Source organism: Pseudonaja textilis, chromosome 17 (genome assembly GCF_049901715.1).
Source record: "Pseudonaja textilis isolate UNSWEBS1 chromosome 17, rPseTex1.2, whole genome shotgun sequence".
NCBI lineage: Eukaryota > Metazoa > Chordata > Lepidosauria > Squamata > Elapidae > Pseudonaja > Pseudonaja textilis.
The window spans coordinates 7,142,013-7,156,013 of NC_142006.1; the positions used below are offsets into that span (position 1 = coordinate 7,142,013).

The 14,001-nt window shown below is 43.0% G+C and overlaps 1 protein-coding gene across 1 annotated transcript in view; it reads right to left on the reverse strand.

Moving 5' to 3' along the window:
* Positions 1-782: 782 nt before the first annotated feature.
* The window catches only part of FIBCD1 (fibrinogen C domain containing 1), a 35,983-nt gene continuing 22,764 nt past the window's right edge, over positions 783-14,001 (reverse strand). Inside the window, exons 5-7 of the mRNA XM_026712600.2 lie at positions 3,973-4,069; positions 3,031-3,210; positions 783-1,303 (exon numbers count right to left, since the gene is read on the reverse strand). Of these exons, the coding sequence (XP_026568385.2) occupies positions 1,044-1,303; positions 3,031-3,210; positions 3,973-4,069 (537 nt within the window). The 3' untranslated portion in view covers positions 783-1,043. The remainder of the gene's footprint in view (positions 1,304-3,030; positions 3,211-3,972; positions 4,070-14,001) is intronic.

Sequence of the window (14,001 nt, forward strand, 5' to 3'; positions counted from 1 at the left end):
GCATGGAAATATCTCTAGTTTATGGTTCCTCTCTGAGTTTGGCGTCCGTCTCAGTGTGTGTTCTGTTATCTGTGGACATCCTCCAGCCCTTAGCTTGCCTGGTTGGTTGTTGTTTTTTACTCTTTATAATTTAAACGGCATTTCCTCCTTTTGGTAACAGCTCGCGTGGGAGTTTTTTTTCCTCTCCAGTCAAGGATATTTGGAGCTTGGAAGCAAAGTGAAGGAATAAAAGGGCCTTCCCCTGTTTTTGTGACTGTGTTTATTTTGTATCCCACCCTCGGTCATCACATTGTGGCTGGATTCTCTTGGTTGATTCACCAAGATGGAAAATATATTATTCTCATTGTTGGCCCAGTACCAAACTAGCTCTCTAGCACCAACAACATTTCTATATTCAGTACCGTTGAGGACACTAAACCAATTTCCATCTAATGATAAATTTACCTTCTATCTCCATCCATGCAATTTGTTTCCTACCCCATTATAGCGTTCACCCTGAGCATCTCCTAAACTGTGACTCATTCTTTTTACCAGTTAAGTCCTTGCTTCCTTTTTGAGCAGCCTTCCTTAGAGCTCACCTTGGCTGAATAATTAATGTGTGGCTCTCCGTAAAAATAATTAGGGCATTTAAAAAAAAAAAATGGAGGTCCTTGGGAAGAAGCTCTTGAACCAAGGCTAACTTCTCAAAAGAGCAAAGGCCCTCTCTTAAAATAACATCTTGAATTGGTAGGGGAGGCATAGGATTAGACCCATCGAGAGTGAAGTGAGGAGATATGGGGGGGTTTTGCCCCCCAGGTCTGTCCTTTTGAGTGTAGAGAAGAAAACAGATTTACAAGAATGCTTGTCTTGCATCAGAGAGAGGTCTACGATGAATGTCTTCTCCAAAACTCCGTTGAGCACACAAAGAGAACATATTGACACTGTCAAGTGTAAGAGGTGGCATGGGAATGTCTCAGCTTCTGTGTTCCTCCTGACCCAGGGGGAAAAAAAAAACCACAGGGGAAGATGAGGAAGGAAGAAAGGAAGAACACGGAGGGCTTCAGCTATTTTTCATCTCTGACTGGCCGGATCTTCATTTCGGTGAATTTGAGCGAATATTGCCAACCTGTCCAGGAAGACCACTCGATTCCGTCTGCATAGGAGCTGTGGTGGCCCTTGAGGTATTGACCGTTCAGGTTGGACGTGTGGCAGTTGCGATACCACCAAGCACCATGGTAGAAGGCAGCGCAGTTGTTCTCTGAGTGGTCATTGTCCAGGTCTTTGGTGGTGAACTTCATGCCATTGTGTTTCAAGAGAGCATCTCCTAGAAGGGGAGAAGGCAGGTTATAAGTTGGCAAGACAAGTCAGAATGAAGTTTCATGGGACTGTAGAAGAAGCTACTGAGGACATTCTCCCTCAGTGAGGAGGTCTCCAACCTCACCTTGGAGGAACATCCACCATGGAGACCCATCAACCCCTTGTGAGAACTGGTTCCATCATCAAATTACAATTTGTGCTAGAACGTTACATTCCACCATTCCACAAGATTCGCTCTGAGTGACGTTGAATCCCTTCACACATCCCGTCTTGGGAAGCAGCCATAATTCCATCCCATCATGGAAACTTGGAAGGGAGCACTGGGGGTCATTTAGTCTACCTTCTGTTGAAGGCTGAACAGATGGCAACCCAACCATCTTCTGAGAAAGAACTCAGCTGCATCCGAAGAATAGAATACAGCATAACAGAGTTTCCCCTCCAATGGGAATCTTTTACAAGCTACCAATTTGTCAGACGGAAGCTGAAGGAAGGGGACAATATCAAACTATGCGTTAGATTATTCTATGTCTTAACAGTCTTAATAGTCTGCTCGGGCACGGAGTTCAGCTAGAGGACCTCCAGGGTCCTTTTCCAACTCAGTCATTCTGTTATTCTGTAAAAAAAACAGGTTTAGGGGAGACTTAAGGGAGTGAGCAGAATTGTGAGCCGAGGAATGGTTGGCTGGTTGGATTCCATAAGGGCATCGGAGATTTAAAAAAACAAACAAACCCTGTTGCGTTTTGCCCTGTCAGAAAACCAGAAATGCTTATTTCCAGATCAGCCCACTGACGGATGGCTTCCAAACACACATTTGCAAAGTGGATATTCTGTCTGAGGCATTCTTTACCTTGGAGCAAAATATTGATTTCTGACATGAAATTTACATTTCTGAATGGGTGTTTGAAGTGGAAATTTGCTACTGTGGCAGGCCAGTTTCCTTTCAAAATTCTAAGCAGGGAGAAACCGCTTTTTTCTCACCCTTCCTTTCTTCCATCGAAATGATAATGTGAAAAAATTACAAAAACAACTTCTGGGCAATGATTAAAACATATACAGGGAGTCCTCCACTTATAACTTTGCGTTTAGTTTGAAGTTACAACGGTAGTGAAACAAGTAACTGCCAGCCCAGTACCATCCTTCGTGCTCTCGGAGCTTGATGTTTTCATTGCCCATGTTTCATGACCCAACTAGGTAACAGCATCAGTTCTAGAGGGAGTGAGGTGTGTGAGGGGAGGAGGAGGATTATTGTGTGGGGTCTTGGGTGTTCTCTGAGTTCGTTAGTTTTCTTCAAGACATTTCATGACCCAACTGGGTAACAGCATCAGTGCTACGTTTTGTCCATCAAACTGAAAGCCCATGATTTTGGGTACTTCAGTCTTAGTGTATTTGATTAGGTTGGGTGTATTGCATCCTAGTGCTGTCATGAAATCTTTACTAGCACTGATGACGTTACCTAGCTGGGTGAAGAAATGTCTGCAAGGAAACAACTGAACTACTAAACACAGAGAGCACCAATGACCCCACAGTCGTCGTCCTCCTCCTCCTCCTCCTCCTCCTCCTCCTCCTCCTCCTCCTCCTCCTCCTCCTCCTCCTCCTCCTCCCTCCACTCTCTTCTAGCACTGATGACATTACCTAGCTGGGTAATGAAATGTCTGCAAGGAAACAACCAAGCTCAGAGAGCATCAAGGATCCCAGAAAAAAGAAGAAAGATACATCCTTAGAAAGGAGACCCACCTGCTGTTCCAGAATAGTCAGTGATAGTGATGGGGTAGCCATCTTCCTCCGGGTCCACGGAGAAGAGGCCGACGGCAAAAGTCCCGTAATGGGCATAGGCCGTGCCGTTATCAAAATCTTCCAGGTCGATGCGCAATTCATAGGTTCCTTGCGTGCTCAGAGCGTGTATTCGCTTCAGACCTTGTCCAGAAAAGAGGAAGAAAGTCATCAGCTTTGCGTTTCTCCTCTTCCCCTTCCTGGCCATGGGTAGCAAGGACTCCTGCCTTGAGCAGAGGGTTAGACTAAAAGACCTCTAGGTTCCCTCCCAGCCCAGGTTGGATGTTTACATGAATTTGAGGCTGGGAGTCTTGCAGCTATAATTGAACCAAAATAGACATTCCTGCTCCTAGTCAAACGGGTGGCAAGGTTGTTTTGGACCTTTATTGGCTTCTTGTTGGCTTATCAAGGATTGGCGTTATCTTATATGTATATTATTTGTATCTCACCTTGATTATTCTTACGAATAACTCAAGGCAGTGAACATACCAAATACTCCTTTCTCTTCCTATTTTCCCCACAACCCTGCAAGGTGGACTGGGCCGAGAGTGAACGAACGGCCCAAAGTCACCCAGCTGTGTTTCAGGCTTAAGGAGGGACTACAACTCCCAGTCTCCTGTAGATTGGCCCAAAGCCACCGAACTGGCTTTCATGACTAAAGTGGGGCTAGAACTCACTGTCTCCTAGTAATTGGCTCAAAGCCATCCATCTGAATTTAAGACCTACGGTGGGATTACAACCCATCATCTCCTGCCGATTGGTCCAAAACCAACCAGCTGGCTTTGGGATCTAAGGTGGGACTAGAATTCTCTTGTCTCCTGGTGATCCATTCACTCAGCTGGCTTTCTTACCTAAAGTGGGATTAGAATTCCCTGTCCCATATTCCCCAGCCATGGATATACATACCCAGCCAGTGTTCTCCCGTGAGTTTTCCAAATCCATCTTTGTAAGCTTCCCAGCCGCGGAAGAAATTCACGGAGCCGTCCTCGCGCCTCTGAAAAACCTGGAGAGGCACAAGTCGACAACGCAGATTTAAGAAAGAGTGGGCGCAACCCCCCCAAAACACACACACACACACACACACAAAAACCAACCCCTCCAAAATACAAAACTCAGCTTGCTGATGGCCGAGCCCCCGTTGCTTTCATCCCCCTAGTTCTTGCTTTTAATCCATCGCTCCGCCTTTGAGGAGAGCAGCTTATTCGATTTTGAGTACAAAATGTGCATTAATTAGAGGGCTGGAAATTGGCTAATTAGACCGGAGTGGTTCGGCACTGGGGAAGTCCACACGCACTGCCTGTCAGGATTAATGGGCGTTTGAGGTTGTGTGAAACAGCTTCCCTTCAGCCGGATGGGAAGGAAAGGACAGTCCAATTTGCCGCTTTCTGCTTTGAGACGGGCTGTCCAGAAACCCGGGGTTGGTTTCGGCCAACGATCGTTCCTCTAACAAATGGAAAAGTTGTCAGGGAAGGAACAGCTGCCGTCTCCCATCTCCTCTCCCACTCCGTCAATTATTGGACCTTATGCGGCTATTCCTCGACTTGTAACCGTTCGTTTAGCGACTGTGTTTTATTTTATTTTTAATTTTTTTAAAAAAATACTTAATTCAAGTTCAAAATATTAAAAAGTTTACAAAGGACAAAACTGTTAAAAAGCTTTACAAAAGTTTCTATAATAGAAATTACACCGACAACTTTCAGTATCGTTTTCTTGGCCGTAGACTAAGGACCATATGTGCCCATGGAATTTGGCAGTTTTTTTCCCATGTTAACTGTATGAATTCACAGTTCTTAATTAACGTCAACAAACAAAGCTGTATCATCTTCATAGGTCACTAATTCAAGTAAAAACAGAAGAAAGGAAAAGAAACAAAAACAAAAGAGAAAAAAGAATATCATATTCACACACACACACACACACACATCCCTCCATCCTTCCAACCATTCATCCCTCCTCCATCCATCCATCCAACCCTCCACCCCTCCATCCAATCATTCATCCCTCCATCCCTCCATCCATCCATCCATCCCTCTGTCCACCCACCCATCCACCCATTGTCTATCCATCTACCCATCTAAGTAAGAGCTGTGCAATTTCCAGAGATGTCGACAATAATGTGAGTAACCCTCTCCTCTTTAGAGAGCAACCGGCAACAGGGTGAATGGACTCCCAACCACTAGTGATGGGAGGGCCATTGGAAGATCTGAAGGACCAGATTAGAGACAAATCATCACAGAGAATATTTCATCTATGGGGTTGCTGAAGGTCAACCCTCATTTGACGAAGATATATCAATCGATCATTCTCTACCTGTGAATCAAAGTTAGCCTTCTTAGCCATCACAGGTAGCTCATATTCTCAGCAAAGGATCCCCACACCTGGGAAGGTCTAGCAACTCAGCTGCTGGCAGGTATTCAAGCCAGAGAAGACATTTTGAACAGTTCATTTTCTGAGGAGACTCTCAAATTAGCCCAGGGAGAAATGTCTTCCTTTGATGAAAGGTTAATTTATTGACTGGGATAAGGAAAATGCCATTGAGGTCTGGCTGCTCGCTATAATTAAGCCCTCACCCCTGGATTTAATCGCTCTGAACTTAGCTTGGGTTCACTTTAATTGGAAAGGAACTCAGGAAGATGCTTTGAGGGACCTCCAGATGCTCATTTCAGGAGCTTTTCCACTTTCTCCAAAATCATACGCAACATGGAGGTGCTTTCCTTTGATTCAGTGATTACAGGTAGCCCTCAACTTACAACCATTTGTTTAGTGACCGTTTGAAGTTAGAACAGCACTGGGGGGGGGAATCCTTATGGCTGTTTTTCACACTTATGACTGTTGCAGAACAGTTAGAAGAATTAATCAGTGGAGCAACTTGCCTCTAGAAGTTGTGAATGCTTCAATGCTGGAGGTTTTTAAGAAGATATTGGACAGCCATTTTTCTGGAATGGTCTAGGGCAGTGGTCGCCAACCGGTGGGCCGTGAGAAAATTTTGGTGGGCCACAGAGAAATCTCACCCCCAGAGCACTCCCCCAAGGCAATTAATCCAGGCTGTGCAGAAGCACAAGGCTGCGCCACCCACATGGCCCACGGGAACCGTCCCCGCCCACTCACTCCTTACCCAGCAAACTTGCCTGCTAAATTGCTATTTTTCCTTTTTCTGACCATCATCTGTTCTGCTCTGCCAGGAGATTTAGATTAGCTAGGAAGCAGGAAATGGTTGGATATCTTGCTTTCTAGCTAAGTCTTTAGATCTTCAGCTCTGCTTTTAAGCACAGCCGGACCTCCCTTAGGACTGAAGGTTCTGTTATTCAGTGCAGACTCGCAGCAAGCAAATTTCATGTGACAGACTGAGCTAGCCGATGGCAGATAGATAGATCACTGAATGATTCTGTGAGCAACTCAATCTGCCTGCCTGCTTTGCCTGATCTTGGGTAAAAGTTGCTCTCTTTTTTAATAAAAAAATCAATCTTTATATAAATATTTATAATATTTACATACAAGCCATGCCCAGCCAGTCACATGACCACCAAGCCACACCCACAAATTAGGCCACGCCCACAGCACCAGTTAGTGGTCCCAGGGATTTAAAATTATGAGTATGGTGGTCCCTGAGGTCCAAAAAGGTTGGTGACCCCTGGACTAGGGTCTCCTGCTCAAGCAGGGGTTGGATTAGAGGACCTCCTATTCTGTTATTCTATTCTATTCTGTTCCTTCCCATCCCATCGTATTACTAATTAATTGGGTAATCTGGTACGTTAATAGCCTGAAAAACATTAATCTCTCTTGAGTTGCACAAAGCAAATTCTCTGCTTTTTTTTTTAAATCTGCAGTGGACTTTCTGGCAATTTCATGCTGCATAAATTATTTGTGATTAGGTTATTGCACAAAAAGGCCCCCCTCCGATATACTACAATGACTTTATTGGGGCAGACAAAATGTGACTTTTCTCCATATTACTTCTCTTTGAAGTTTGGGTCGTTTAGTGAAAGGAGGCACTGGTCTCCCAATTTGCAGCTCATCGGCAAAAACTTCCCTCTTTTTATTTTCCCAGCCCTTTTTTTCTTTTTGCGTTATGTATTCCTTTTGCAGGACTATTATTATTATACACAAAATATGACAGCGTACACAGCAACTTCAATTTGTAAGTCCCAATACTTTGTGATTTTTTTTTCTTGCTGCGTGTCTACAATTCGTGCATCACCAGGTATTGCAATTTCAGTGAACCAACCCTTTTTCTTTTCAACTATTGTTATGTCAGGTGTGTTGTGGGCCAAGTGCTTGTCCGTCTGAATTCTGAAGTCCCACAAGATCTTGACTTTTTCATTCTCCAGAACCTTCTCAACCTGATGTTCCCAGTAGTTGTCACTATACTCAAATCCAAACTTTTGCCACAGTTTCGTGTGAATGATTTTAGCAACTCAATTATGGCCTTCTAAGTAATCAGTTTGTGAAATTTTGCTTCATTATTATTATTTGGTTTTTTTTTTTTTTGCATTATTGGGCACAGTAGAATTCCTTTTAGGAATGAATCAAGGAGACCCAACTGAGCTGCCAAACAATAATAATAATAATAACTTTTTAAAAAATAAAGCACCGCTGGGTAACAATTAAGAAAGGTCTAATTAAAAAAAAAATAGCTGGGAAAAACTTGAAAGGGAGAAAAAGGAAAGCACAACCCAGGAACACAGTGGGCACCGGATTGCATGCTGAAGAGCATTGTTGTCCCTTTTGCAGCAGAGATTTTTTTTTTTTATTTGTCTAAAATTAGACAACAATGAGCCAGGCACAAGGGGGACAATATTTTATCTCATTTCCTGAAAAATTCCACATGAGGGACTCCTCTCAGTTGCTGAGTTTTCTCCCGACAGCAATAGGATTCTAAACTTCTTGCAAAAATTGGAGCATTCTGATATTTCAGAACATAGAATAATAGAGTTGGAGGGGACCTGAGAGATCTTCTAGCCCAACCCCCTGCTCAAGTAGGAGACCCTCTACAACTTCAGATAAACGATTGTCCAGTTTCTTTTTGAAAACCTCCAGTGATGGAGCACCCACAATTTCTGGATGGCATTTTGGGCATTTTAAGAAACTTTAAAGACAGCAGGTTGGCTGGGGAATTCTGGGGGATCGAAGCTCATCCATCTTAAAGAGTGCTGATTGGGGAATTCTGGGAGTTGAAGTCCGCCCATCTGAAAGCTTGCAACTCTTTGCTATTCAGGAATGGCCTTTTAACAGCCAGTGGGAGTGTGAAAATAAGTGTTATTCTCTGCTAGTGCAAGTCAGTAAATCTGCTAAAAGCGAAAGCATCGAGATTTGTGCTTGTATCTCTAAAGCAGTGGTTTTATTTGCCCAATTATGCAAGAAATGTCGGCTCGCACAACTGAAGTTTAAGAAAACTGAAGAGAGTTTCCTTCCAGTTTCAGAAAATGAACTAGCATTAATCTGTAGGTCTGTAGGTTAAAAGTTTTTTTTTTTTAAAAAAAGAACCATGGTTTCAAAACCAGGTCAAATTTAGCAGGTCTTGGTGGTGAAGGTAAAACAAAAGAGCTTAAAGCAATTACCTTAGATCAAGTATTCATTTATAACTGATCTATTTGTTAAATCCCAAGAGGGCAAAAATTTAGCCCAGGTCTGAGATGCTGACAAGGCAAAAAAAATAAATGCTATTCCTGGTAAAATAACCCAATTGTGGGAAGTGAAACGATAATCAATTTTCTGTGTATCAGATCTGTTAGCCTTTCCCTGAAGATTTCAGCTTAGAAACCCAGATCGAATGTCCAGGAAAAAAACAAAAAACAAAATACAATATAGAAGATATAAAAGTGGCATAGCTTTGACTGCGGGAACGATGTTGTACAGCCCTTTTTAAAAGTGTTTCTTCTATCTTTTTGCCTTCTTTGGTTGAGTTAAAAAGTTTGGACGCGAGCTAAATCTTCATTTCAAAGCAACGGTTTTGAAATTACCTCAAAGGTCGTCCTTGGCTTTCAACCGCATTTTTTTAAAAGAGACCATCCGAAGTTACAATGTCAAGTGACTTATAACCTCTTTTCACACTTACAACTCTTGGCATCGTCCCCGTGGTCACGTGGTCAAAATCCGGACGCTGACAATTAGAACAACTAACCAGTGGAACAACTTGCCTCCAGAAGCGGAGGTTTTTAAGAAGAGATGGACAGTCATTTTGTCTGACATGTTATCAGGTCTCCTGCTTGAGCAAGGGGTTGGACTAGAAGACCTCCAAGGTCCCTTCCAACTCTGTTATTCTGTTAAGATTCAAAGGCAGAAAGATGAATAGCCAAGATTAAAGCTAGCCGCATTTTTGAAGGCAGCTGTTCGGCTCTCCCGGCTAAACATGGTTAAGTGTAGTTGCAAATCTAGTCAACAAGACATTGTTAGGTTGAGCCTGTTTCCATATCGATGGGTGAATTAAGTACCATCAAATCATGACTGACTCTCAGCAACCAGACAGAGGGAAAGATAGTTTCCATCCTGCTAATAGAATATTGGCTGATCGTGCTAAGATGTCAGCGCATTCTAAGGATCAGAAAATAATCGTGATTATTTGAAATGCTAATTAGCAAGGCTGCTGTGATTGTCCTTGGTGATAAGATGAGTAAAGCATTTGTGCCTTTCACAACAAAGATGGGAAGTACGCAAAGGCATTTGAAGGGTGTTTGTGGGCCCAGTGATGAATTATTTGAAGATTCTCACTGTGACATCTGGATAGCATTCTGCCAAGGGAAGCAGTCATCAAGGAAAAAGCAAACAGCTCAGCGACTGACATAGGGATGGAAGATGTAGGGATGGAAACAAGGAGATGGATATTTGCAAAAAGAAATGTGGGTTAAATATGATCTCAAAGCAAGATGGAGATGACTCTTGGAGAGCTTCAAGCTGCCAAGACGGGCCCGCCAGCTTTCTTCTCAAGGTTTACCTCAACGAGAAACACTCCTTGACATGATTACTAGGAGTGACTTGAGAAGCACTCTTCCAATATCTAAAGAAGGACCAGGGAAGACATAATAACAGTGCTGCAAAATCTGAGGGGTTGCCACAAGGAAGATGGGCTGCCACAGAGAGGAGAAGGCGGTGGGGTAAAGCTATTTTCTAAAGCACCCAAAGGCCAGACGAGGAATAATGGATGGAAACTGAACAAAGAGAGATTCAATCTGGAAATAAGGAGAAACTTTCTGACAGTGAGAACAGTCAGCCCATGGAACAAAAGTTGCCTTCGGAAGTTGTGGGAACTTCATCACTGGAAAAGAAGAGACTGTACTGCCCATCTGTCAGACATAGTGTAGGGTCTTCTTTGGCGGGGGGAGGGGGTTGGACTAGATGACCTACAAGGTCCTTTCCAACTCTGTTAATCTAATCAAAGCCCCAGAAGGCAGGACAAGAAGCAACGGATGGATTAAGTCTCATTTTCTACTTCTCTGGAGAAGGTCACTTTCTCAGTGCTTGTTGAAAAGCCTACGATTGTCTCATATATTTTTTTTCTCAAGGGGAAAAATAAACCATATTTGTCTCACAACAGAAGCCCAGAAAAATTTCCCTTAAGCTTTGACCAAATCCAGATGATTCATATAAGGCATCAATTTGTAGAAAGGTTTGAGTGGTTTCCCCTCCTGGGGCAGAAAAAAATTAAAATGCTGCTTCTTACATTTTCTCTGAAATTTGGTTATAGGTGGCTGGCATTTCCCCATTAAATGAAACAGTAAGGTAAACTTAAAATCGAACCGATGATTTGAAGAAAACACAGGGAAGCTGTCTCATTTGTTTCACCAATGTTGAGCCTCTGATCTTGAAGAGTCTCTTTTCCCTTTAGAAAAACGAAATGAATTCTCATCATCATTTTGTTTTGCTCACAAACAAAGAGATCTTTTTTTTAAAAAAAAAAAAAATTGAAGTTAAGCCCTACACTGGCTGGAGACCATACGGTAAAAGCGAGGCAGGGCTGGTGGAACAGAAGGGGACTGAGCATAAAATGTAACCAAAATGTGATTTATTTAAACTAATTAATGTAGGGAATACAACTGCTCCCTCTTTGGCCTGATAAGAATTGCGGTTCTCTGCTTAGTTTTGGAAACGGGCCTTTGAGGCCCATACCCGTGGCTTTTGTTGACCTTGAATCCTTGTATACTTGCCCTGAATAATTTCAAAGGGGCTTTTGGCATACAGCTTTGATCAGAGGCGTAGAACTGATAAATTTTCTCTCTTTGCAGCAGCCGCGCCTGAAAAAATGGGATAATGTTATTAAGGTGAGATTAAAGAGAGATGGAACGTGAGAAAGACCGTGGGTGAGAAGGGGAAGCGATGCTGCCTAAGGCATAAAAGTTGGAGGGGGCTGAGAGATGAATAACGAGGAAGAAAAGTTAGAAAGGATTTTCCCTAACCTATCAGGCAGTAAAAAGAGAAGGCGGGCGCTTTGTATTTTCAGACTTGCAAGAGGTTAAGGCATCAAAGTAGAATCGGGAAGGTTGTGAGTTCTAGTCCTACCTTAGGTATGAAATCTATTTGGGTGACTTTGGGTCCATCATCAGGAAACGGTGAATTCTAGTCCAGCCTTGGTCATAAAAGACAAATGGGTGACTTTGGGCCAATAAACAGGAGACAGAGAGTTGTAGTCCTGTCTTGGTCATGAAAACCAGCTGGATGACTTTGGGTGAATCACCAGGAGACTGGGAGTTCTAGTCCCACCTTAGCTATGAAAGCCACCTTGGTGTCTTCGGGCCAGTCACTCTCTCTCAGTCCAATCCACCTCAAAGGGTGGGTTTTGGTGGGGAAAATAGGAGGGTGTGTTGGATACGTTCATCACGCTTAACTTTATTAATTATAAAAATAATAAAGGTGGGATAGACATAAATAAATACATTGAAAGGCCACCTTAACAGAATTTTTGTTATCCAGTCATTCTTCTCTTTGTTAAGTTAAGTGCACCTAGAACATTTAACTGTTCTTCATAGGAATTTCGCCCTTCTGGTCTCTTAATCATCTTTGTTGCTCTTCTCTGCACTTTTTCTAGCATCTTTTTTGTATCATGGTGACCAGAACAGGTTGGAGTCTTCCAAATGCGGCCTCCCCAGTGCAGTATAGAGTAATATGAGCCATGGTGGTACAGTGGTTAGAGGACAGTACTGCAGGCCACTTCTGTTGACTGCCGACTGCCTGCAGTTTGGCAGTTCGAATCTCACCAGGCTCAAGGTTGACTCAGCCTTCCATCCATCCTTCCAAGGTGAGTCAAATGAGGACCCAGATTGTTGGGGACGATAGGCTGACTCTGTAAACCGCTTAGAGAGGGCTGGAAAGCACTGTGAAGCAGTATATAAGTCTAAGGGCTATTGCTATATTGGTCCACTTATGAATTCAAGAAAGCAAGCTGGCGGCTTGTTGTGAGCTTGCTGACTGCAGGGTCTCTTTGAGTTGGAGAAATTCAGTGACCTCATGCGGGAGAATTTATAGGAGCCATTTAACCCAACTCACAATTCCCAAAAGAGTTTCAGAATTGTGCTGAAAGGGATGAGGTAAAGTTGGAAGAAACACACAGCCTGTTTATATCCACATCTGCTTCGGGCAGCTCATATTGTGGGGTAGGGATTTAAAAAAAAAAAAAGACTAGAGAAATGGTGTCTTTCAAAAATTTGTAATGAGAGCTGGGAGAAGGAAGCGCTGATTAGAGAACAGATAAACACTCAGCATTATAATGGGTGGAGAAACAGACTCAAAACGGCCCCTCTCTAATTTCTCAGGCTGTAGTAGAAATGGTGGGAGATTGGTCCTTTCAGACATGTAAAATTCTATTAATGTAGCTTTAGGTTAAAGTAGAATTAGCATATCTGTCATGTTTCCTGCTTGGTCTACCTGGAAAGGCTGTCATCAGGGACAAGATTATTCTGCTAGAGTTCCTTATCATGCCATCGACGTTTTGCACAGATTAATCGTTTTTTTTTTATCGTAATCCCTTCCTGAGTGTTGTCTGGCCCCATTTAACCTGGTTTGCTCTATTTCCCCTTTTTTCTGTGGCTCTGGATAATACGTGAATCATCCACAAACCGAAGGGCCGAAGTGGTGTTTCTGCAACCCTACTCATTGGCCAATTTGCAGGGAAATGTCAAGCAAAGAGTGTAAATGATTTAATTTGAAAATCTGCTGCAAATTTGTACCCGGAGGCTTGGGTTGCTGCACCACGTAGCCAATGTGTTGATTGAAAAAATAATAATAATAACAATAACCATGGCTGCAGGGGAAATGAAAGGAATGAGGCTCCATATTTCTCTGTTCTGCCTTGGACTAACAAGCTAGGATTTGGACTTCAGAACAGATTGTCCTGGCGGGGGTTTTGCTCTTGATCAATATTTGTAATCAAGAGGAGAATTGTCTAGAACAGAGCTGGAGGAGAAAATGGTCCTTTTTGTGTAAAAGTTCTCCACCATGGAAGGAAAAAAATAACAAAGCCAGAGGGAGTCTGTAGTCTCCCTCGATGATTGGTGAGAGCACCAAGGATTCCACAATCATCTCTTCCTCTTCCTCCTCCTCCTCTCCACACACCCCACTCCCTTCTAGCACTGATGATGTTACCTAGCTGGGTAATGAAATGTCTGCAAGAACACGAGCAAGTTCAGAGAGATGATTCCCTACTTCAGACAACACCATGTCTAAAGAACTTCAAAAACTCGAAGAATTCTGTTACCTACTGGAAAAAATAAAACTTCCCGAGCTAAATTGAAACGTGAACTAGTAGGAAAAGCTGCAAGATTTATTTAGCTGCATGCATAAAGTATTGATACATCCATCATATAATTTATTTCCACTTTCTGTATAAAAACCGAGCTGCTCCCAAGGGTGGGAAGGTGGGTTGGTGGCAGCTCAGGAGAAAACGTTTCACTTTTCCAAAGGCCGTACGAAGGCTACATTCATGCCCACAAACTTGTCAGAAAAGAT